The sequence below is a fragment of the Scyliorhinus torazame genome, chromosome 1 (assembly GCF_047496885.1).
Source record: "Scyliorhinus torazame isolate Kashiwa2021f chromosome 1, sScyTor2.1, whole genome shotgun sequence".
NCBI classification, from domain to species: domain Eukaryota; kingdom Metazoa; phylum Chordata; class Chondrichthyes; order Carcharhiniformes; family Scyliorhinidae; genus Scyliorhinus; species Scyliorhinus torazame.
The window spans coordinates 414,325,681-414,351,312 of record NC_092707.1 but is presented as its reverse complement, the minus strand read 5'-3'; the positions used below and the strand labels follow the sequence as shown (position 1 = coordinate 414,351,312).

The window sequence follows — 25,632 nt, the reverse complement described above, 5'->3', positions numbered from 1 at the left end:
GCTCTGTCATTCTGTCTCTGGTTTGCTCTGTGCTCTGTCATTCTCTCCGTGGTTTGCTCTGTGCTCTATCATTCTCTCCCCAGATTGCTCTGTGCTCTGTCATTCTGTCTCTAGTTCGCTCAGTGCTCTGTCATTCTCTCCGTGTTTTGCTCTGTGCTCTGTCATACTCTCCCTGGTTTGCTCTGTACTCTGTCATTCTCTCCCTGGTTTGCTGTGTGCTATGTCATTCTCTCTCTGGTTTGCTCGGTGCTCTGCCGTTCTGTCTCTTGTTTGCTCTGTGCTCTGTTATTCTCTCCCCGGTTTGCTCTGTGCTCTGTCATTCTCTCTCTGGTTTACTCTGTGCTCTGTCATTCTCTCCCCGGTTTGCTCTGTGCTCTATCATTCTCTCCCTGGTTTGCTCTGTGCTCTGTCATTCTCTCCCGGTTTGCTCTGTGCTCTGTCATTCTCTCCATGGTTTGCTCTGTGGTCTGTCATTCTCTCCCGGTTTGCTCTGTGCTCAGTCACTCTGTCTGGTTTGCTCTGTGCTCTGTCATTCTCTCTCTGGTTTACTCTGTGCTCTGTCATTCTCTCCCCGGTTTGATCTGTGCTCTATCATTCTCTCTCTGGTTTGCTCTGTGCTCTGTCATTCTCTCTCTGGTTTACTCTGTGCTCTGTCATTCTCTCCCCGGTTTGCTCTGTGCTCTGTCATTCTCTCTCTGGTTTGCTCTGTGCTCTGTCATTCTCTCCCCGGATTGCTCTGTGCTCTGTCATTCTCTCTCTGGTTTGCTCTATGTTCAGTCATTCTCTCCCTGGTTTGCTCTGTGCTCTGTCATTCTCTCCCTGGTTTTCTCTGTGCTCTATCATTCTCTCCCCTGTTTTCTCTGTGCTCTGTCATTCTCTCCCGGTTTGCTCTGTGCTCTGTCATTCTCTCCCCGGTTTGCTCTGTGCTCTGTCATTCTCTCCCTGCTTTGCTCTGTGCTCTGTCATTCTCTCCCTGGTTTGCTCTGTGCTCTGTCATTCTGTCTCTGGTTTGCTCTGTGCTCTGTCATTCTCTCCATGGTTTGCTCTGTGCTCTGTCATTCTCTCTCTGGTTTGCTCTGTGCTCTGTCATTCTCTCCCCGGATTGCTCTGTGCTCTGTCATTCTCTCTCTGGTTTGCTCTATGTTCAGTCATTCTCTCCCTGGTTTGCTCTGTGCTCTGTCATTCTCTCCCTGGTTTTCTCTGTGCTCTATCATTCTCTCCCCTGTTTTCTCTGTGCTCTGTCATTCTCTCCCGGTTTGCTCTGTGCTCTGTCATTCTCTCCCCGGTTTGCTCTGTGCTCTGTCATTCTCTCCCGGTTTGCTCTGTGCTCAGTCATTCTGTCTCTGGTTTGCTCTGTGCTCTGTCATTCTCTCCCTGGTTTGCTCTGTGCTCTATCATTCTCTCCCTGGTTTGCTCTGTGCTCTGTCATTCTGTCTCTGGTTTGCTCTGTGCTCTGTCATTCTCTCCGTGGTTTGCTCTGTGCTCTATCATTCTCTCCCCAGATTGCTCTGTGCTCTGTCATTCTGTCTCTAGTTCGCTCAGTGCTCTGTCATTCTCTCCGTGTTTTGCTCTGTGCTCTGTCATACTCTCCCTGGTTTGCTCTGTACTCTGTCATTCTCTCCCTGGTTTGCTGTGTGCTCTGTCATTCTCTCTCTGGTTTGCTCGGTGCTCTGCCGTTCTGTCTCTTGTTTGCTCTGTGCTCTGTTATTCTCTCCCCGGTTTGCTCTGTGCTCTGTCATTCTCTCTCTGGTTTACTCTGTGCTCTGTCATTCTCTCCCCGGTTTGCTCTGTGCTCTATCATTCTCTCCCTGGTTTGCTCTGTGCTCTGTCATTCTCTCACCGGTTTGCTCTGTGCTCTGTCATTCTCTCCCGGTTTGCTCTGTGCTCTGTCATTCTCTCCATGGTTTGCTCTGTGGTCTGTCATTCTCTCCCGGTTTGCTCTGTGCTCAGTCACTCTGTCTGGTTTGCTCTGTGCTCTGTCATTCTCTCCCTGGTTTGCTCTGTGCTCTGTCATTCTCTCCCTGGTTTGCTCTGTGCTCTGTCATTCTGTCTCTGGTTTGCTCTGTGCTCTGTCATTCTCTCCGTGGTTTCCTCTGTGCTCTATCATTCTCTCCCCGGTTTGCTCTGTGCTCTGTCATTCTGTCTCTAGTTTGCTCTGTGCTCTGTCATTCTCTCCGTGGTTTGCTCTGTGCTCAGTCATTCTGTCTCTGGTTTGCTCTGTGCTCTGTCATTCTCTCCCTGCTTTGCTCTGTGCTCTGTCATTCTCTCCCTGGTTTGCTCTGTGCTCTGTCATTCTGTCTCTGGTTTGCTCTGTGCTCTGTCATTCTCTCCGTGGTTTGCTCTGTGCTCTATCATTCTCTCCCCGGATTGCTCTGTGCTCTGTCATTCTGTCTCTAGTTCGCTCAGTGCTCTGTCATTCTCTCCGTGTTTTGCTCTGTGCTCTGTCATACTCTCCCTCGTTTGCTCTGTGCTCTGTTATTCTCTCCCCGGTTTGCTCTGTGCTCTGTCATTCTCTCTCTGGTTTACTCTGTGCTCTGTCATTCTCTCCCCGGTTTGCTCTGTGCTCTATCATTCTCTCCCTGGTTTGCTCTGTGCTCTGTCATTCTCTCCCCGGTTTGCTCTGTGCTCTGTCATTCTCTCCCGGTTTGCTCTGTGCTCTGTCATTCTCTCCATGGTTTGCTCTGTGGTCTGTCATTCTCTCCCGGTTTGCTCTGTGCTCAGTCACTCTGTCTCTGGTTTGCTCTGTGCTCTGTCATTCTCTCCCTGGTTTGCTCTGTGCTCTGTCATTCTGTCTATGGTTTGCTCTGTGCTCTGTCATTCTCTCCGTGGTTTCCTCTGTGCTCTATCATTCTCTCCCCTGTTTGCTCTGTGCTCTGTCATTCTGTCTCTAGTTTGCTCTGTGCTCTGTCATTCTCTCCCCGGTTTGCTCTGTGCTCTGTCATTCTCTCCCCGGTTTGCTCTGTGCTCTGTCATTCTCTCAGTGGTTTGCTCTGTGCTCTGTCATTCTCTCCCTGGTTTGCTCTGTGCTCTGTCATTCTATCACCGGTTTGCTCTGTGCTCTATCATTCTCTCTCTGGTTTGCTCTGTGCTCTGTCATTCTGTCTCTGGTTTGCTCTGTGCTCTGTAATTCGCTCCCCGGTTTGCTCTGTGCTCTGTCATTCTCTCCGTGGTTTGCTCTGTGCTCAGTCATTCTCTCCCTGGTTTGCTCTGTGCTCTGTCATTCTATCCCCGGTTTTCTCTGTGCTCAGTCATTCTCTCTCTGGTTTGCATTGTGCTCTGTCATTCACTCTCTGGTTTGCTCTGTGCTCTGTCATTCTCTCTCTGGTTTGCTCTGTGCTCTGTCATTCTCTCTCTGGTTTGCTCTGTGCTCTGTCATTCTCTCCCCGGTTTGCTCTGTGCTCTGTCATTCCATCCCTGGTTTGCTCTGTGCTCAGTCATTCTCTCCCTGGTTTGCTCTGTGCTCTGTCATTCTCTCCCCGGTTTGCTCTGTGCTCTGTCATTCTCTCTCTGGTTTGCTCTATGTTCAGTCATTCTCTCCCTGGTTTGCTGTGTGCTCTGTCATTCTCTCCCTGGTTTGCTCTGTGCTCTGTCATTCTCTCCCCTGTTTGCTCTGTGCTCTGTCATTCTCTCCCGGTTTGCTCTGTGCTCTGTCATTCTCTCCCCGGTTTGCTCTGTGCTCTGTCATTCTCTCCCGGTTTGCTCTGTGCTCAGTCATTTTGTCTCTGGTTTGCTCTGTGCTCAGTCATTCTCTCCCTGGTTTGCTCTGTGCTCTGTCATTCTGTCTCTGGTTTGCTCTGTGCTCTGTCATTCTCTCCGTGGTTTGCTCTGTGCTCTATCATTCTCTCCCCGGTTTGCTCTGTGCTCTGTCATTCTGTCTCTAGTTTGCTCTGTGCTCTGTCATTCTCTCCGTGTTTTGCTCTGTGCTCTGTCATTCTCTCCCTGGTTTGCTCTGTACTCTGTCATTCTCTCCCTGGTTTTCTGTGTGCTCTGTCATTCTCGCTCTGGTTTGCTCTGTGCTCTGCTGTTCTGTCTCTGGTTTGCTCTGTGCTCTGTTATTCTCTCCCCGGTTTGCTCTGTGCTCTGTCATTATCTCTCTGGTTTACTCTGTGCTCTGTCATTCTCTCCCTGGTTTGCTCGGTGCTCTATCATTCTCTCCCTGGTTTGCTCTGTGCTCTGTCATTCTCTCCCCGGTTTGCTCTGTGCTCTGTCATTCTCTCCCTGTTTGCTCTGTGCTCTGTCATTCTCTCCACGGTTTGCTTTGTGCTCTGTCATTCTCTCCCGGTTTGCTCTGTTCTCAGTCACTCTGTCTCTGGTTTGCTCTGTGCTCTGTCATTCTCTCCCTGGTTTGCTCTGTGCTCTGTCATTCTCTCCCTGGTTTGCTATGTGCTCTGTCATTCTGTCTCTGGTTTGCTCTGTGCTCTGTCATTCTCTCCGTGGTTTCCTCTGTGCTCTATCATTCTCTCCCCGGTTTGCTCTGTGCTCTGTCATTCTGTCTCTAGTTTGCTCTGTGCTCTGTCATTCTCTCCGTGGTTTGCTCTGTGCTCTGTCATTCTCTCCCTGGTTTGCTCTGTGCTCTGTCATTCTCTCCCTGGTTTGCTGTGTGCTCTGTCATTCTCTCTCTGGTTTGCTCTGTGCTCTGTCGTTCTGTCTCTGGTTTGCACTGTCCTCCCTCTGTCTTGTTCCGGTGAAAAATTAGACAGATGTATTCTGATGTTTGCAGACGTTGCTTCACAGGCAGAATCTGTGAACAGCTGGTTGCCTTTTCAGAACGCAGGCCGCTTCGCCCTTGCTGGATTGCCAGTCCCAGATCAGCAAGCGGCCGCTCGGAACTCTCTGTCACCTAAATTAAAGCCAGTTTTAAATGATTTATTTGAAGAGGCAGGGGCCTCTGAAGTAGGTTCTTGTCTGTGAAGAGCTTTGTGATATGATGAGGCTTGGGTCCCTGGGCGGGATTCTCCGTCCCGGCTGCTCCGACTCTCCATCCAGGCAGCCGGCCAATGGGGTTTCCCATTGTGGCCTCCCCCACGCCTTCGGGAAACCCGCGGGCGTGGGAGCGTTGCTGGCGGAGCGGACGATCCCGCCGACGGAGAATCCAGCAGCCTTTCTTTCATCGCTTATTGTCACAAGTAGGCTTCAAATGAAGTTACTGTGAAAAGCCCCTAGTCACCACATTCCGGCGCCTGTTCGGGGAGGCCGGTACGGGAATTGAACCGTGCTGCTGGGCTGCCTTGGTCTGCTTTCAAAGCCAGCGATTTAGCCCTGTGTGCTAAAGCAGCCCCTTGCCTGTCCGATTAAGGATGTGACACACTGGTGTTTATTTCACATTTGCCCTCACTCCCGGACCCTCACAGGTGCCCCAGGATCACGGAAAGTGAGTTGGCAGAAGGACATGCATGTGACTGGCACACAAGACGACGGAGACAGCCCATCTCAACACAGCAGGGCCCTGCCACAGATTCCCAATGCCCCTCTCAGTAAGGAGCACTCCAACGGGACGGGCGACCCTGTGTACCAGACAGCCAATGAGCTGGCAGCTGCCACCCAGAAGCAACTCGGAGAGGACGCCTTCGAACCGCCTTACGCAGCTTCCAACCAGTTCAGCCCGCAGGCGCCCATGGTGGAGTTGGTCATTGAGGATTACGTTGGCAAGGGGGAGGCAGGCGCCCAGTCGGAGAAAATGCCACCCGTCTACGCCAGAATCAGCAAAAAACCAAAGGAAATCTCCCCACGGGATCTTCCTGTTCCTCCGTCAGCTCTGGAGGAGGTGGAGTGTGAGCAGGAGCCACCGCCCATCCCTGAGAAATGTTTCCCTGACGACGATGACTATGATGTTGTGGGCAGTGAGTCGTCCGACACCAAGGTTAGAATTCAATTACAAGGAGCTGTATGTATCCTCATCTCAGAAACCCAGGGTTTTCCCATTACCGCTCTTTCCCATTCCCTTTCCCACATTTCTCCTCTCCCCCCGTTTTTCTTCAACGCTCCTCATGTATCTAACACCGTGCAGTTCCTGTCCTGGGAGTGTTTGATGGGGACAGTGTAGAGGGAGCTTTACTCTGTATCTAACTCCGTGCTGTACCTGTCCTGGGAGTGTTTGATGGGGACATTGTAGAGGGAGCTTTACTCTGTATCTAAACCCGTGCTGTACCTGTCCAGAGAGTGTTTGATGGGGACAGTGTAGAGGGAGCTTTACTCTGTATCTAACCCCGTGCTGTACCTGTCCTGGGAGTGTTTGATGGGGACAGTGTAGAGGGGGCTTTACTCTGTATCTAGCCCCGTGCTGTACCTGTCCTGGGAGTGTCTGATGGGGACAGTGTAGCGGGAGCTTTACTCTGTATCTAACCCCGTGCCGTACCTGTCCTGGGAGTGTTTGATGGGGACCGTGTAGAGGGAGCTTTACTCTGTATCTAACCCCGTGCTGTACCTGTCCTGGGAGTGTTTGATGGGGACAGTGTAGAGGGGGCTTTACTCTGTATCTAGCCCCGTGCTGTACCTGTCCTGGGAGTGTTTGATGGGGAAAGTGTAGAGGGAGCTTTACTCTGTATCTATGCCCGTGCTGTACCTGTCCTGGAGTGTTTGAAGGGGACAGTGTAGAGGGAGCTTTACTCTGTATCTCACCCCGTGCTGTACCTGTCCTGGAAGTGTTTGATGGGGACAGTGTAGTGGGAGCTTTACTCTGTATCTAACCCTGTGCTGTACCTGTCAACAAAGAACAAAGAACAAAGAAATGTACAGCACAGGAACAGGCCCTTCGGCCCTCCAAGCCCGTGCCGACCATACTGCCCGACTAAACTACAATCTTCTACACTTCCTGGGTCCGTATCCTTCTATTCCCATCCTATTCATATATTTGTCAAGATGCCCCTTAAATGTCCCTATCGTCCCTGCCTCCACTACCTCCTCCGGTAGTGAGTTCCAGGCACCCACTACCCTCTGCGTAAAAAAACTTGCCTCGTACATCTACTCTAAACTTTGCCCCTCTCACCTTAAACCTATGCCCCCTAGTAATTGACCCCTCTACCCTGGGGAAAAGCCTCTGACTATCCACTCTGTCTATGCCCCTCATAATTTTGTATACCTCTATCAGGTCGCCCCTCAACCTCCTTCGTTCCAGTGAGAACAAACCGAGTTTATTCAATCGCTCCTCATAGCTTATGCCCTCCATACCAGGCAACATTCTGGTAAATCTCTTCTGCACCCTCTCTAAAGCCTCCACATCCTTCTGGTAGTGTGGCGACCAGAATTGAACACTATACTCCAAGTGTGGCCTAACTAAGGTTCTATACAGCTGCAACATGACTTGCCAATTCTTATACTCAATGCCCCGGCCAATGAAGGCAAGCATGCCATATGCCTTCTTGACTACCTTCTCCACCTGTGTAGCCCCTTTCAGTGATCTGTGGACCTGTACTCCTAGATCTCTTTGACTTTCAATACTCTTGAGGGTTCTACCATTCACTGTATATTCCCTACCTGCATTAGCCCTTCCAAAATGCATTACCTCACATTTGTCCAGGTTAAACTCCATCTGCCATCTCTCCGCCCAAGTCTCCAGACAATCTAAATCCTGCTGTATCCTCAGACAGTCCTCATCGCTATCCGCAATTCCACCAACCTTTGTGTCGTCTGCAAACTTACTAATCAGACCAGTTACATTTTCCTGTCCTGGGCGTGTTTGATGGGGACAGTGAAGAGGGAGCTTTATTCTGTATCTAACCCCGTGCTGTACCTGTCCTGGGAGTGTTTGATGGGGACAGTGTAGAGGGAGCTTTACTCTGTATCTAACCCTGTGCTGTACCTGTCCTGGGAGTGTTTGATGGGGACAGTGTAGAGGGAGCTTTGCTCTGTATCTAACCCCGTGCTGTACCTGTCCTGGGAGTGTTTGATGGGGACAGTGTAGAGGGGGCTTTACTCTGTATCTAGCCCTGTGCTGTACCTGTCCTGGGAGTGTTTCATGGGGACAGTGTAGAGGGAGCTTTACTCTGTATCTAACCCCGTGCTGTACCTGTCCTGGGAGTGTTTGATGGGGACAGTGTAGAGGGAGCTTTACTCTGTATCTAACCCCGTGCTGTACCTGTCCTGGGAGTGTTTGATGGGGACAGTGTAGAGGGAGCTTTACTCTGTATCTAACCCCGTGCTGAACCTGTCCTGGGAGTGTTTGATGGGGACAGTGTATAGGGAGCTTTACTCTGTGTCTAACCCCGTGCTGTACCTGTCCTGGGAGTGTTTGAAGGGGACAGTGTAGAGGGAGCTTTACTCTGTATCTCACCCCGTGCTGTACCTGTCCTGGGAGTGTTTGATGGGGACAGTGTAGAGGGAGCTTTACTCTGTATCTAACCCCGTGCTGTACCTGTCCTGGGAGTGTTTGATGGGGACAGTGTAGAGGGAGCTTTACTCTGTATCTAACCCTGTGCTGTACCTGTCCTGGGAGTGTTTGATGGGGACAGTGTAGAGGGAGCTTTGCTCTGTATCTAACCCCGTGCTGTACCTGTCCTGGGAGTGTTTGATGGGGACAGTGTAGAGGGGGCTTTACTCTGTATCTAGCCCCGTGCTGTACCTGTCCTGGGAGTGTTTCATGGGGACAGTGTAGAGGGAGCTTTACTCTGTATCTAACCCCGTGCTGTACCTGTCCTGGGAGTGTTTGATGGGGACAGTGTAGAGGGAGCTTTACTCTGTATCTAACCCCGTGCTGTACCTGTCCTGGGAGTGTTTGATGGGGACAGTGTAGAGGGAGCTTTACTCTGTATCTAACCCCGTGCTGAACCTGTCCTGGGAGTGTTTGATGGGGACAGTGTATAGGGAGCTTTACTCTGTGTCTAACCCCGTGCTGTACCTGTCCTGGGAGTGTTTGAAGGGGACAGTGTAGAGGGAGCTTTACTCTGTATCTCACCCCGTGCTGTACCTGTCCTGGGAGTGTTTGATGGGGACAGTGTAGAGGGAGCTTTACTCTGTATCTAACACTGTGCTGTACCTGTCCTGGGAGTGTTTGATGGGGACAGTGAAGAGGGATCTTTATTCTGTATCTAACCCTGTGCTGTACCTGTCCTGGGAGTGTTTGATGTGGACAGTGTAGAGGGAGCTTTACTCTGTATCTAACCCTGTGCTGTACCTGTCCTGGGAGTGTTTGATGGGGACAGGGTAGAGGGAGCTTTACTCTGTATCTAACCCCGTGTTGTACCTGTCCTGGGAGTGTTTGATGGGGACAGTGTAGAGGGGGCTTTACTCTGTATCTAGCCCCGTGCTGTACCTGTCCTGGGAGTGTTTGATGGGGACAGTGTAGAGGGAGCTTTACTCTGTATCTAACCCCGTGCTGTACCTGTCCTGGGAGTGTTTGATGGGGACCGTGTAGAGGGAGCTTTACTCTGTATCTAACCCCGTGCTGTACCTGTCCTGGGAGTGTTTGATGGGGACAGTGTAGAGGGGGCTTTACTCTGTATCTAGCCCCGTGCTGTACCTGTCCTGGGAGTGTTTGATGGGGAAAGTGTAGAGGGAGCTTTACTCTGTATCTAACCCCGTGCTGTACCTGTCCTGGAGTGTTTGAAGGGGACAGTGTAGAGGGAGCTTTACTCTGTATCTCACCCCGTGCTGTACCTGTCCTGGAAGTGTTTGATGGGGACAGTGTAGTGGGAGATTTACTCTGTATCTAACCCTGTGCTGTACCTGTCCTGGGAGTGTTTAATGGGGACAGTGAAGAGGGAGCTTTATTCTGTATCTAACCCCGTGCTGTACCTGTCCTGGGAGTGTTTGATGGGGACAGTGTAGAGGGAGCTTTACTCTGTATCTAACCCTGTGCTGTACCTGTCCTGGGAGTGTTTGATGGGGACAGTGTAGAGGGAGCTTTGCTCTGTATCTAACCCCGTGCTGTACCTGTCCTGGGAGTGTTTGATGGGGACAGTGTAGAGGGGGCTTTACTCTGTATCTAGCCCCGTGCTGTACCTGTCCTGGGAGTGTTTCATGGGGACAGTGTAGAGGGAGCTTTACTCTGTATCTAACCCCGTGCTGTACCTGTCCTGGGAGTGTTTGATGGGGACAGTGTAGAGGGAGCTTTACTCTGTATCTAACCCCGTGCTGTACCTGTCCTGGGAGTGTTTGAAGGGGACAGTGTAGAGGGAGCTTTACTCTGTATCTAACCCCGTGCTGAACCTGTCCTGGGAGTGTTTGATGGGGACAGTGTATAGGGAGCTTTACTCTGTATCTAACCCCGTGCTGTACCTGTCCTGGGAGTGTTTGAAGGGGACAGTGTAGAGGTAGCTTTACTCTGTATCTCACCCCATGCTGTACCTGTCCTGGGAGTGTTTGATGGGGACAGTGTAGAGGGAGCTTTACTCTGTATCTAACCCTGTGCTGTACCTGTCCTGGGAGTGTTTGATGGGGACAGTGAAGAGGGATCTTTATTCTGTATCTAACCCTGTGCTGTACCTGTCCTGGGAGTGTTTGAAGGGGACAGTGTAGAGGGAGCTTTACTCTGTATCTAACCCTGTGCTGTACCTGTCCTGGGAGTGTTTGATGGGGACAGGGTAGAGGGAGCTTTACTCTGTATCTAACCCCGTGTTGTACCTGTCCTGGGAGTGTTTGATGGGTCAGTGTAGAGGGAGCTTTACTCTGTATCTAACCATGTGCTGTACCTGTCCTGGGAGTGTTGATGGGGACAGTGTACAGGGAACTTTACTCTGTATCTAACCCCGTGCTGTACCTGCCCTGGGAGTGTTTGATGGGGACAGTGTAGAGGGAGTTTTACTCTGTTTCTAACCCCGTGCAGTACCTGTCCTGGGAGTGTTTGATGGGGATAGTGTAGAGGCAGCTCTACTCTGTATCTAACACCGTGCTGTACCTGTCCTGGGAGTGTTTGATGGGGACAGTGTAGAGGGAGATTTACTCTGTATCTAACCCCGTGCTGTACCTGTCCTGGGAGTGTTTGATGGGGACAGTGTAGAGGGAGCTTTACTCTGTATCTAACCCCGTGCTGTACGTGTCCTGGGAGTGTTTGATGGGGACAGTGTAGAGGGGGCTTTGCTCTGTATCTAGCCCCGTGCTGTACCTGTTCTGGGAGTGTTTGATGGGGACAGTGTAGAGGGAGCTTTACTCTGTATCTAACCCCGTGCTGTACCTGTCCTGGAGTGTTTGAAGGGGACAGTGTAGAGGGAGCTTTACTCTGTATCTCACCCCGTGCTGTACCTGTCCTGGAAGTGTTTGATGGGGACAGTGGAGTGGGAGCTTTACTCTGTATCTAACCCTGTGCTGTACCTGTCCTGGGAGTGTTTGATGGGGACAGTGAAGAGGGAGCTTTATTCTGTATCTAACCCCGTGCTGTACCTGTCCTGGGAGTGTTTGATGGGGACAGTGTAGAGGGAGCTTTACTCTGTATCTAACCCTGTGCTGTACCTGTCCTGGGAGTGTTTGATGGGGACAGTGTAGAGGGAGCTTTGCTCTGTATCTAACCCCGTGCTGTACCTGTCCTGGGAGTGTTTGATGGGGACAGTGTAGAGGGGGCCTTACTCTGTATCTAGCCCCGTGCTGTACCTGTCCTGGGAGTGTTTCATGGGGACAGTGTAGAGGGAGCTTTACTCTGTATATTACCCCGTGCTGTACCTGTCCTGGGAGTGTTTGATGGGGACAGTGTAGAGGGAGCTTTACTCTGTATCTAACCCTGTGCTGTACCTGTCCTGGGAGTGTTTGATGGGGACAGTGAAGAGGGATCTTTATTCTGTATCTAACCCTGTGCTGTACCTGTCCTGGGAGTGTTTGATGTGGACAGTGTAGAGGGAGCTTTACTCTGTATCTAACCCTGTGCTGTACCTGTCCTGGGAGTGTTTGATGGGGACAGGGTAGAGGGAGCTTTACTCTGTATCTAACCCCGTGTTGTACCTGTCCTGGGAGTGTTTGATGGGGACAGTGTAGACGGTGTTTTACTCTCTAGCTAACCATGTGCTGTACCTGTCCTGGGAGTGTTTGACGGAGACAGTGTCAAGGGAGCATAACTCTGTATCTAACCCTGTGCTGCACCTGTCCTGGGAGTGTTTGACGGAGACAGTGTAGAGGGAGCTTTACTCTGTATCGAACACTGTGCTGTACCTGTCCTGGGAGTGTTTGTTGGGGACAGTGTAGAGGGAGCTTTTCTCTGTATCTAACCCCGGCGCTGTATATGTCCTGGGAGTGTTTGATGGTGACAGTGCAGAGGGAGCTTTACTCTGTATCTAACCCCATCTGTACCTGTCCTGGGTGTGTTTGATGGGTCAGTGTAGAGGGAGCTTTACTCTGTATCTAACCCTGTGCTGTACCTGTCCTGGGAGTGTTGATGGGGACAGTGTACAGGGAACTTTACTCTGTATCTAACCCCGTGCTGTACCTGCCCTGGGAGTGTTTGATGGGGACAGTGTAGAGGGAGTTTTACTCTGTTTCTAACCCCGTGCAGTACCTGTCCTGGGAGTGTTTGATGGGGATAGTGTAGAGGCAGCTTTACTCTGTATCTAACACCGTGCTGTACCTGTCCTGGGAGTGTTTGATGGGGACAGTGTAGAGGGAGCTTTACTCTGTATCTAACCCCGTGCTGTACCTGTCCTGGGAGTGTTTGATTGGGACAGTGTATAGGGAGCTTTACTCTGTATCTAACCCCGTGCTGTACCTGACCTGGGTGTGTTTGATGGGGACAGTGTAGAGGGAGCTTTACTCTGTATCTAACCCTGTGCTGTACCTGTCCTGGGAGTGTTGAGGGGGACAGTGTACAGGGAGTTTTACTCTGTTTCTAACCCCGTGCAGTACCTGTCCTGGGAGTGTTTGATGGGGATAGTGTAGAGGGAGCTTTACTCTGTATCTAACCCCGTGCTGTACCTGTCCTGGGAGTGTTTGATGGGGACAGTGTATAGGGAGCTTTACTCTGTATCTAACCCCGTGCTGTACCTGTCCTGGGAGTGTTTGATGGGGACAGAGTAGAGGGAGCTTTACTCTGTATCTAACCCCGTGCTGTACCTGTCCTGGGAGTGTTTGATGGGGACAGTGTAGAGGGAGCTTTACTCTGTATCTAACCCCGTGCTGTACCTGTCCTGGGAGTGTTGATGGGGACAGTGTACAGGGAGTTTTACTCTGTTTCTAACCCCGTGCAGTACCTGTCCTGGGAGTGTTTGATGGGGATAGTGTAGCGGGAGATTTACTCTGTATCTAACCCCGTGCTGTACCTGTCCTGGGAGTGTTTGATGGGGACAGTGTAGAGGGAGCTTTACTCTGTATCTCACCCCGTGCAGTACCTGTCCTGGGAGTGTTTCATGGGGACAGTGTAGAGGGAGCTTTACTCTGTATCTAACCCCGTGCTGTACCTGTCCTGGGCGTGTTTGATGGGGACAGTGTATAGGGAGCTTTACTCTGTATCTAACCCCGTGATGTACCTGTCCTGGGAGTGTTTGAAGGGGACAGTGTAGAGGGAGCTTTACTCTGTATCTAACCCCGTGCTGTACCTGTCCTGGGGGTGTTTGATGGGGACAGTGTGGAGGGAGATTTCCTCTGTATCTAACCCCGAGCTGTAACTGTCCTGGGAGTGTTTGGTGGGGACAGTGTAGAGGGAGCTTTACTCTGTATCTAACCCTGTGCTGTACCAGTCCTGGGAGTGTTTGATGGGGACAGTGAAGAGGGAGCTTTATTCTGTATCTAACCCCGTGCTGTACCTGTCCTGGGAGTGTTTGATGTGGTCAGTGTAGAGGGAGCTTTACTCTGTATCTAACCCTGTGCTGTACCAGTCCTGGGAGTGTTTGATGGGGACAGTGTTGAGGGAGCTTTACTCTGTATCTAACCCCGTGCTGTACCTGTCCTGGGAGTGTTTGATGGGGACAGTGTAGACGGTGTTTTACTCTGTAGCTAACCCTGTGCTGTACCTGTCCTGGGAGTGTTTGACGGAGACAGTGTCGAGGGAGCTTTACACTGTATCTAACCCCGTGCTGCACCTGTCCTGGGAGTGTTTGACGGAGACAGTGTAGAGGGAGCTTTACTCTGTATCTAACCCTGTGCTGTACCTGTCCTGGGAGTGTTTGATGGTGACAGTGCAGAGGGAGCTTCACTCTGTATCTAAACCCATCTGTACCTGTCCTGGGAGTGTTTGATGGGGACAGTGTAGAGGGAGCTTTACTCTGTGTCTAACCCCGCGCTGTATATATCCTGGGAGTGTTTGATGGTGACAGTGCAGAGGGAGCTTTACTCTGTATCTAACCCCATCTGGACCTGTCCTGGGTGAGTTTGATGGGGACAGTGTAGAGGGAACTTTACTCTGTATCTAACCCCGTGCTGTACCTGTCGTGGGAGTGTTTGATGGGGACAGTGTAGAGGGAGTTTTACTCTGTTTCTAACCCCGTGCTGTCCCTGTCCTGGTAGTGTTTGATGGGGACAGTGTAGAGGGAGCTTTACTCTGTATCAAACCCCGAGCTGTTCCTGTCCTGGGCGTCTCTGATGGGGATAGTGTGGAGAGAGATTTACTCTGTATCTAACCCCGTGCTGTCCCTGTCCTGGTAGTGTTTGATGGGGACAGTGTAGAGCGAACTTTACTCTGTGTCTAACCCCGTGCTGTACCTGTCCTGGGAGTGTTTGATGGGGACAGTGTAGAGGGAGCTTTACTCTGTATCAAACCCCGTGGTGTACCTGTCCTGGGAGTGTTTGATGGGGACAGTGTAGAGGGAGCTTTACTCTGTATCTAACCCCGTGCTGTACCTGTCCTGGGAGTATTTGATGGGGACAGTGTAGAGTGAGCTTTACTCTGTATCTAACCCCGTGTTGTACCTGTCCTGGGAATGTTTGATGGGGACAGTGTAGAGGGAGCTTTACTCTGTATCTAACCCCGTGCTGTACCTGTCCTGGGAGTGTTTGATGGGGACAGTATAGAGGGGGCTTTACTCTGTATCTAGCCCCATGCTGTACCTGTCCTGGGAGTGTTTGTTGGGGACTGTGTAGAGGGAGCTTTACTCTGTATCAAACCCCGTGCTGTACCTGTCCTGGGAGTGTTTGATGGGGACAGTGTAGAGGGAGCTTTACTCTGTGTCTAACCCCGTGCTGTACCTGTCCTGGGAGTGTTTGATGGGGACAGTGTAGAGGGAGCTTTACTCTGTATCAAACCCCGTGCTGTACCTGTCCTGGGAGTGTTCGATGGGGACAGTGTAGAGGGAGCTTTACTCTGTATCTAACCCCGTGCTGTACCTGTCCTGGGAGTGTTTGATGGGGACAGTGTAGAGGGAGCTTTACTCTGTATCTAACCCCGTGTTGTACCTGTCCTGGGAATGTTTGATGGGGACAGTGTAGAGGGAGCTTTACTCTGTATCTAACCCCGTGTTGTACCTGTCCTGGGAATGTTTGATGGGGACAGTGTAGAGGGAGCTTTACTCTGTATCTAGCCCCGTGCTGTAACTGTCCTGGGAGTGTTTGATGGGGAAAGTATAGAGGGGGCTTTACTCTGTATCTAGCCCCGTGCTGTACCTGTCCTGGGAGTGTTTGTTGGGGACAGTGTAGAGGGAGCTTTACTCTGTATGTAACCCCGTGCTGTACCTGCCCTGGGAGTGTTTGATGGGGACAGTGTGGAGGGAGCTTTACTCTGTATGTATCCCCGTGCTGTACCTGTCCTGGGAGTGTTTGATGGGGACAGTGTAGAGGGAGCTTTACTCTGTATCTAACCCCATGCTGTAGCTGTCCTGGGAATGTTTGATGGGGACAGTGTAGAGGGAGCTTTACTCTGTGTCTAACCCCGTGCTGTACCTGTCCTGGGAGTGTTTGATGGGGACAGTGTAGAGGGAGCTTTACTCTGTATCAAACCCCGTGCTGTACCTGTCCTGGGAGTGTTTGATGGGGACAGTGTAGAGGGAGCTTTACTCTGTGTCTAACCCCGTGCTGTACCTGTCCTGGGAGTGTTTGATGGGGACAGTGTAGAGTGAGCTTTACTCTGTATCAAACCCCGTGCTGTACCTGTCCTGGGAGTGTTTGATGGGGACAGTGTAGAGGGAGCTTTACTCTGTATCTAACCCCGTGCTGTACCTGTCCTGGGAGTGTTTGATGGGGACGGTGTAGAGGGAGCTTTACTCTGTATGTAACCCCGTGCTGTACCTGTCCTGGGAGTGTTTGATGGGGACAGTGTAGAGGGAACTTTACTCTGCATAAAACCCCGTGCTGTACCTGTCCTGGGAGTGTTTGATGGGGACAGTGTAGAGGGAGCTTTACTCTGTGTCTAACCCCGTGCTGTACCTGTCCTGGGAGTGTTTGATGTGGACAGTGTAGAGGGAGCTTTACTCTGTATCAAACCCCGTGCTGTACCTGCCCTGGGAGTGTTTGATGGGGACAGTGTAGAGGGAGCTTTACTCTGTGTCTAATCCCGTGCTGTACCTGTCCTGGGAGTGTTTGATGGGGACAGTGTAGAGGGAGCTTTACTCTGTATCAAACCCCGTGCTGTACCTGTCCTGGGAGTGTTTGATGGGGACAGTGTAGAGGGAGCTTTACTCTGTATCTAACCCCGTGCTGTACCTGTCCTGGAAGTGTTTGATGGGGACAGTGTAGAGGGAGCTTTACTCTGTATCTAACCCCGTGTTGTACCTGTCCTGGGAATGTTTGATGGGGACAGTGTAGAGGGAGCTTTACTCTGTATCTAACCCCGTGCTGTAACTGTCCTGGGAGTGTTTGATGGGGAACGTATAGAGGGGGCTTTACTCTGTATCTAGCCCCGTGCTGTACCTGTCCTGGGAGTGTTTGTTGGGGACAGTGTAGAGGGAGCTTTACTCTGTATGTAACCCCGTGCTGTACCTGTCCTGGGAGTGTTTGATGGGGACAGTGTGGAGGGAGCTTTACTCTTTATGTATCCCCGTGCTGTACCTGTCCTGGGAGTGTTTGATGGGGACAGTGTAGAGGGAGCTTTACTCTGAATCTAACCCCGTGCTGTACCTGTCCTGGGAATGTTTGATGGGGACAGTGTAGAGGGAGCTTTACTCTGTGTCTAACCCCGTGCTGTACCTGTCCTGGGAGTGTTTGATGGGGACAGTGTAGAGGGAGCTTTACTCTGTGTCTAACCCCGTGCTGTACCTGTCCTGGGAGTGTTTGATGGGGACAGTATAGAGGGAGCTTTACTCTGTATCTAACCCCGTGATGTACCTGTCCTGGGAGTGTTTGATGGGGACAGTGTAGAGGGAGCTTTACTCTGTATCTAACCCCGTGCTGTACCTGTCCTGGGAGTGTTTGATGGGGACAGTGTAGAGGGAGCTTTACTCTGTATCTAACCCTGTGTTGTACCTGTCCTGGGAATGTTTGATGGGGACAGTGTAGATGGAGCTTTACTCTGTATCTAACCCCGTGCTGTACCTGTCCTGGGAGTGTTTGATGGGGACAGTATAGAGGGAGCTTTACTCTGTATCTAACCCCGTGTTGTACCTGTCCTGGGAATGTTTGATGGGGACAGTGTAGATGGAGCTTTACTCTGTATCAAACCCCGTGCTGTACCTGTCCTGGGAGTGTTTGATGGGGACAGTGTAGATGGAGCTTTACTCTGTATCTAACCCCGTGTTGTACCTGTCCTGGGAGTGTTTGATGGGGACAGTGTAGAGGGAGCTTTACTTTGTATCTAACCCCGTGTTGTACCTGTCCTGGGAGTGTTTGATGGGGACAGTGTAGAGGGAGCTTTACTCTGTGTCTAACCCCGTGCTGTACCTGTCATGGGAGTGTTTGATGGGGACAGTATAGAGGGAGCTTTACTCTGTATCTAACCCTGTGATGTACCTGTCCTGGGAGTGTTTGATGGGGACAGTGTAGAGGGAGCTTTACTCTGTATGTAACCCCGTGCTGTACCTGTCCTGGGAGTGTTTGATGGGGACAGTGTAGAGGGAGCTTTACTCTGTATCAAACCCCGTGCTGTACCTGTCCTGGGAGTGTTTGATGTGGACAGTGTAGATGGAGCTTTACTCTGTGTCTAACCCCGTGCTGTACCTGTCCTGGGAGTGTTTGATGGGGACAGTGTAGAGGGAGCTTTACTCTGTATCAAACCCCGTGCTGTACCTGTCCTGGGAGTGTTTGATGGGGACAGTGTAGAGGGAGCTTTACTCTGTGTCTAACCCCGTGCTGTACCTGTCCTGGGAGTGTTTGATGGGGACAGTGTAGAGGGAGCTTTACTCTGTATCAAACCCCGTGCTGTACCTGTTTTGGGAGTGTTTGATGGGGACAGTGTAGAGGGAGCTTTACTCTGTATCTAACCCCGTGCTGTACCTGTCCTGGGAGTGTTTGATGGGGACAGTGTAGAGGGAGCTTTACTCTGTATCTAACCCCGTGTTGTACCTGTCCTGGGAATGTTTGATGGGGACAGTGTAGAGGGAGCTTTACTCTGTATCTAACCCCGTGCTGTAACTGTCCTGGGAGTGTTTGATGGGGAAAGTATAGAGGGGGCTTTACTCTGTATCTAGCCCCGTGCTGTACCTGTCCTGGGAGTGTTTGTTGGGGACAGTGTAGAGGGAGCTTTACTCTGTATGTAACCCCGTGCTGTACCTGTCCTGGGAGTGTTTGATGGGGACAGTGTGGAGGGAGCTTTACTCTGTATGTATCCCCGTGCTGTACCTGTCCTGGGAGTGTTTGATGGGGACAGTGTAGAGGGAGCTTTACTCTGTATCTAACCCCGTGCTGTACCTGTCCTGGGAATGTTTGATGGGGACAGTGTAGAGGGAGCTTTACTCTGTGTCTAACCCCGTGCTGTACCTGTCCTGGGAGTGTTTGATGGGGACAGTGTAGAGGGAGCTTTACTCTGTGTCTAACCCCGTGCTGTTCCTGTCCTGGGAGTGTTTGATGGGGACAGTATAGAGGGAGCTTTACTCTGTATCTAACCCCGTGATGTACCTGTCCTGGGAGTGTTTGATGGGGACAGTGTAGAGGGAGCTTTACTCTGTATCTAACCCCGTGCTGTACCTGTCCTGGGAGTGTTTGATGGGGACAGTGTAGATGGAGCTTTACTCTGTATCAAACCCCGTGCTGTACCTGTCCTGGGAGTGTTTGATGGGGACAGTGTAGATGGAGCTTTACTCTGTATCTAACCCCGTGTTGTACCTGTCCTGGGAGTGTTTGATGGGGACAGTGTAGAGGGAGCTTTACTCTGTATCTAACCCCGTGTTGTACCTGTCCTGGGAGTGTTTGATGGGGACAGTGTAGAGGGAGCTTTACTCTGTATCTAACCCCGTGTGGTACCTGTCCTGGGAGTGTTTGATGGGGACAGTGTAAAGGGAGCTTTACTCTGTGTCTAACCCCGTGCTGTACCTGTCCTGGGAATGTTTGATGGGGACAGTGTAGAGGGAGCTTTACTCTGTGTCTAACCCCGTGCTGTACCTGTCCTGGGAGTGTTTGATGGGGACAGTGTCGAGGGAGCTTTACTCTGTGTCTAACCCCGTGTTGTACCTGTCCTGGGAATGTTTGATGGGGACAGTGTAGAGGGAGCTTTACTCTGTATCTAACCCCGTGCTGTAACTGTCCTGGGAGTGTTTGATGGGGAACGTATAGAGGGGGCTTTACTCTGTATCTAGCCCCGTGCTGTACCTGTCCTGGGAGTGTTTGTTGGGGACAGTGTAGAGGGAGCTTTACTCTGTATGTAACCCCGTGCTGTACCTGTCCTGGGAGTGTTTGATGGGGACAGTGTGGAGGGAGCTTTACTCTGTATGTATCCCCGTGCTGTACCTGTCCTGGGAGTGTTTGATGGGGACAGTGTAGAGGGAGCTTTACTCTGTATCTAACCCCGTGCTGTACCTGTCGTGGGAATGTTTGATGGGGACAGTGTAGAGGGAGCTTTACTCTGTGTCTAACCCCGTGCTGTACCTGTCCTGGGAGTGTTTGATGGGGACAGTGTAGAGGGAGCTTTACTCTGTGTCTAACCCCGTGCTGTACCTGTCCTGGGAGTGTTTGATGGGGACAGTATAGAGGGAGCTTTACTCTGTATCTAACCCCGTGATGTACCTGTCCTGGGAGTGTTTGATGGGGACAGTGTAGAGGGAGCTTTACTCTGTATCTAACCCCGTGCTGTACCTGTCCTGGGAGTGTTTGATGGGGACAGTGTAGAGGGAGCTTTACTCTGTATCTAACCCTGTGTTGTACCTGTCCTGGGAATGTTTGATGGGGACAGTGTAGATGGAGCTTTACTCTGTATCTAACCCCGTGCTGTACCTGTCCTGGGAGTGTTTGATGGGGACAGTATAGAGGGAGCTTTACTCTGTATCTAACCCCGTGTTGTACCTGTCCTGGGAATGTTTGATGGGGACAGTGTAGATGGAGCTTTACTCTGTATCAAACCCCGTGCTGTACCTGTCCTGGGAGTGTTTGATGGGGACAGTGTAGATGGAGCTTTACTCTGTATCTAACCCCGTGTTGTACCTGTCCTGGGAGTGTTTGATGGGGACAGTGTAGAGGGAGCTTTACTTTGTATCTAACCCCGTGTTGTACCTGTCCTGGGAGTGTTTGATGGGGACAGTGTAGAGGGAGCTTTACTCTGTGTCTAACCCCGTGCTGTACCTGTCATGGGAGTGTTTGATGGGGACAGTATAGAGGGAGCTTTACTCTGTATCTAACCCTGTGATGTACCTGTCCTGGGAGTGTTTGATGGGGACAGTGTAGAGGGAGCTTTACTCTGTATGTAACCCCGTGCTGTACCTGTCCTGGGAGTGTTTGATGGGGACAGTGTAGAGGGAGCTTTACTCGGTATCAAACCCCGTGCTGTACCTGTCCTGGGAGTGTTTGATGTGGACAGTGTAGATGGAGCTTTACTCTGTGTCTAACCCCGTGCTGTACCTGTCCTGGGAGTGTTTGATGGGGACAGTGTAGAGGGAGCTTTACTCTGTATCAAACCCCGTGCTGTACCTGTCCTGGGAGTGTTTGATGGGGACAGTGTAGAGGGAGCTTTACTCTGTGTCTAACCCCGTGCTGTACCTGTCCTGGGAGTGTTTGATGGGGACAGTGTAGAGGGAGCTTTACTCTGTATCAAACCCCGTGCTGTACCTGTCCTGGGAGTGTTTGATGGGGACAGTGTAGAGGGAGCTTTACTCTGTATCTAACCCCGTGCTGTACCTGTCCTGGGAGTGTTTGATGGGGACAGTGTAGAGGGAGCTTTACTCTGTATCTAACCCCGTGTTGTACCTGTCCTGGGAATGTTTGATGGGGACAGTGTAGAGGGAGCTTTACTCTGTATCTAACCCCGTGCTGTAACTGTCCTGGGAGTGTTTGATGGGGAAAGTATAGAGGGGGCTTTACTCTGTATCTAGCCCCGTGCTGTACCTGTCCTGGGAGTGTTTGTTGGGGACAGTGTAGAGGGAGCTTTACTCTGTATGTAACCCCGTGCTGTACCTGTCCTGGGAGTGTTTGATGGGGACAGTGTGGAGGGAGCTTTACTCTGTATGTATCCCCGTGCTGTACCTGTCCTGGGAGTGTTTGATGGGGACAGTGTAGAGGGAGCTTTACTCTGTATCTAACCCCGTGCTGTACCTGTCCTGGGAATGTTTGATGGGGACAGTGTAGAGGGAGCTTTACTCTGTGTCTAACCCCGTGCTGTACCTGTCCTGGGAGTGTTTGATGGGGACAGTGTAGAGGGAGCTTTACTCTGTGTCTAACCCCGTGCTGTTCCTGTCCTGGGAGTGTTTGATGGGGACAGTATAGAGGGAGCTTTACTCTGTATCTAACCCCGTGATGTACCTGTCCTGGGAGTGTTTGATGGGGACAGTGTAGAGGGAGCTTTACTCTGTATCTAACCCCGTGCTGTACCTGTCCTGGGAGTGTTTGATGGGGACAGTGTAGATGGAGCTTTACTCTGTATCAAACCCCGTGCTGTACCTGTCCTGGGAGTGTTTGATGGGGACAGTGTAGATGGAGCTTTACTCTGTATCTAACCCCGTGTTGTACCTGTCCTGGGAGTGTTTGATGGGGACAGTGTAGAGGGAGCTTTACTCTGTATCTAACCCCGTGTTGTACCTGTCCTGGGAGTGTTTGATGGGGACAGTGTAGAGGGAGCTTTACTCTGTATCTAACCCCGTGTGGTACCTGTCCTGGGAGTGTTTGATGGGGACAGTGTAAAGGGAGCTTTACTCTGTGTCTAACCCCGTGCTGTACCTGTCCTGGGAGTGTTTGACGTGGACAGTATGAAGAACAGAAAACCTTTCTCAGTGGTAAAAAGCTGAAGCAGTGAATGAGGAAAGAGTTCGAGTCCAGATACGTAACCCATTGAAATGTTGTGCAGATATTCAGAACATAGTCAATGTGGTAATTGTAACTCAGGGTTTTATTTCTGACGGACACTGATGCATAGAACCATAGAAATTAGGAGCAGGACATGAAATTCGACCCTTTGTACCTGCTTGAAGTATTCAACATGACCCTGGCTGATCCTCTCAATGCCATATTCCCGTTTTCGCCCCATACCCATGAATGGCATTAAAATCTAAAACATTGAATATATTGTGGACTTGGCCTCCAGAAACTCTGTGGTAGAGAATTCCACACATTCACTACCCTCTGAGTGAAGAAATGTTTTATTCTCTCAGTCAATACAGGTGGATAGAAGTCATGCTTCACCAATACAAACCTCTGGTTAACCACATTGCACGTTTTGGGAACAGTTCAGGGCCCCTCACCCCCGGAATGATCTACTCGCCTCAGAGGGAGCGCAACGTGGATCTCCCAGCACGATAGCCGAATTCGAAGGGTTAAGCGAATAGGGGAGTTTAAACACACTAAAATGTTATTGAAATAGAGCCGTTGGGTCATTTTAGAATGTTATCTGACGATTTGATGTTGTTTTCAAGATGTTAAGGGGGACAGATAGGACAGAGAGAGAGAAAGTATTTATCCGTGCTGGGAATCTTGGGCTTGGAGACGGAGTTGAAGAATTTGAGCTGGGCCTCTCAGAAGAGGACGCTCTCCTTCACCCAGAGTTTGAAAGTCTCCTCCGCAAATGGCAATAGCTGCTGGATCCATGATTGATTTTAAAACTGAGGTTGACGGATTTTTGTTAACGACATGGATTGAGGAATCTGGGGCTGGATTCTCTGTTCCAGCGGCTAAGTGCCTGCGGCAGTGGTGCATGTGTGGTCTTTTACGGCCAGAACATCTGTGTGATACCCTGACCGATTCCGGTGCCGGTGAGGGGCTGGCACCAGCGCTGGGTGTAACTCCCAGCTCCCACGGCGCAAGCGGCCGGAGAATGGCCAGGTCCCGGGCCGTGCAGGCGCCAGGCTGATGACCTGCAGCTGTCGCGCCGTACAACATGGTGCCAGCCGTGCGCGGGCCTGACCCGCTATCCATGCCCCCCCCCAGCCCACCCCATAGCCAACCCCCACCAGTTCCCCCAACTCTCGCGGAAGCCCCCCCCCCCCCGGCCACGGGTCCGCAGCCGAGTCTGTCGGCGCTGGACACAGTCCGCAGCCGCCACCCCGTGTTCCCGCATCACTGAGACCACATGCGTTCCTCAATTTCAGTGTTGTGTGAAGAATGTCTCAGTGATGCTAATAGCTGCCAGCACTTCCGTACATTGTCTATTCTCGTTTACACTTCTGTACATTGTCCATTCTGGGGCTGGTTTAGCACAGGGCTAAATCGCTGGCTTGGAAAGCAGACCAAGACAGGCCAGCAGCACGGTTCAATCCCCGTACCAGCCTCCCCGAACAGGCGCCGGAATGTGGCGACTGGGGGTTTTCACAGTAACTTCATTTGAAGCCTACTTGTGACAATAAGCAATTTCTTCTTCTTTTTTCTCGTTTTTCAGAGAGGCGGAATGAGCATCTGATGGAGCCGGCAAGGATAGTTCGGTGTTTCCTGATTCCGACATCAGTGAGGGGGAGCTGTCCTGTGCGACTACGGGGGAGTCTGTGTGATGCTGAGACAGACTCCTGCTTTTCGCCACTGCTTCAGGATTGGATGGGGTTTACTAAACGCTCTGCACCACGGCAGCATCACCAACCGATTGGACTCTTGTGACCTAAACATTCCACAGGAAACACGGCCAGTGTGTCCCTCGAGCATTTCACAGTGCTCGCTCCCACATGGAACACACACACAGGAGCAAGTTTAAACTGTGCTAATCAGATCATTGCATCTTAACAGGCGGAGTTCCTGCGATCTGCTTCATGCAGATTCTCGGTGTGTGATGTTGCCATTTTTCTGAAAGGATTTCTTGCCCCAGTTTTCTCCACGAGGTTTCATGGATATCATTAAACTGAGAGTGTATAATTTCTTTAAACAATCTAATTTACTCGGCTCTCTGGATGAGGGTATCGCGGCTAAGGGTAATATTGTAATTACTTCACTTGTACAGTGCTTGTAGATGTCAAAGGGTCTTCAGTTTTCACAGTTGATTGCTATGCAGTTAGTTTTAATAATAATAATCTTTATTAATGTCACAGGTAGGCTTACATTAACACTGCAATGAAGTTACTGTGAAAAGCCCCTGGCCGCCACATTCCGGCGCCTGTTCGGGTACACAGAGGGAGAATTCAGAATTTCCAATTCACCGAACAGCACATCTTTCGGGACTTGTGGGAGGAAACCGGAGCACCCGGAGGAAACCCACGCAGACACGGGGAGAACGCGCAGACTCCACACAGTCAGTGACCCAGCGGGGAATCGAACCCGGGTCCCTGGCGCTGTGAAGCAACGCTGCTAACCACTGAGTTACCGTGGATTCCCGCCTGTACCAGTCTTTCAGGCAGTGACTGCCAGATTCACCACTCTCCGGGTGAAACCTCTAAACCTCTTGCCTCTTACATTAAATCTATCTCCCCTCCGAGGATTATTGACCCTCTCCGCTAAGGAGGAAAGTTTCTTCCTCTCCACCCAATCTATGCCCTTTTCACACCTTTGTGCACCTGAATCAGGTGCCCAGGTGAGCAGGATGGCACTGTGCCATGAGAAGTACTCAAGGGCCTAAATAAGAACTAAACACAGTCAATTAATCCTATTGCCATGACTAAATTGTTTGTGGTAGATTTGAGCGAGGATGGGAATTCCTGCTGATTGCCCTGTGATCTTTGCTGTTTGGGGTACTGCCTGGGCCTGACTGTTTTCCTGTCAATGATGAGTTCCCCCAGCAGCTTGTGTGACTTACACACCCTCTTACAACAAATCAGGTGCAGCCTTGTGTCCTGTTCCGGCTTCAATCCAGCTTGTCAGCCTTTTCCTGACACAACCACACACTGCTGCCTCAGAGACATTGGCAAGCTGCCTCCTGCCAATGACATAGTTAGGACATGAAATAGTTTGGACTGATTCACACTCAAGTCTGCGGAACCAGTCTCCGATTTAAAATCTCACACCTTCTGTTTCAATCCACCTGGGGATGTTTTTATTTGCTGCCAAACAGTCGGTCCATTCTGAGGGTAATCGACCATGCAACCCACTTTGAGACATTTTGATGATGTGTGATCACAATAGCTTATTGTCACAAGTAGGCTTCAATGAAGTTACTGTGAAAAGCCCCTAGTCGCCACATTCCGGCGCCTGTTCGGGGAGTTGAACCCACGCTGCTGGCCTTGTTCTGCATTGCAAGCCATCTGTTTAGCCCACTGTGCTAAACCAGCCTCTGTGTTAAGGTGATTTCCAATTCTTAGCACCTGTATTTAAGAGGCGCGGGCTGAGAGTTTGTTTTATGAGTTGTATCACTCCCCAGGAACCGCAGTG

The 25,632-nt window shown here is 51.0% G+C and overlaps 1 protein-coding gene across 1 annotated transcript in view; it reads left to right on the top strand.

The window, feature by feature from the left end:
* LOC140428537 (uncharacterized) overlaps window positions 1–24,199 on the top strand; it is a 154,268-nt gene extending 130,069 nt beyond the window's left edge. Inside the window, exons 5-6 of the mRNA XM_072515113.1 lie at window positions 5,352–5,860; window positions 23,723–24,199. Coding sequence (XP_072371214.1) covers window positions 5,352–5,860; window positions 23,723–23,743 — 530 coding nt within the window. The 3' untranslated portion in view covers window positions 23,744–24,199. The remainder of the gene's footprint in view (window positions 1–5,351; window positions 5,861–23,722) is intronic.
* Window positions 24,200–25,632: the final 1,433 nt, after the last annotated feature.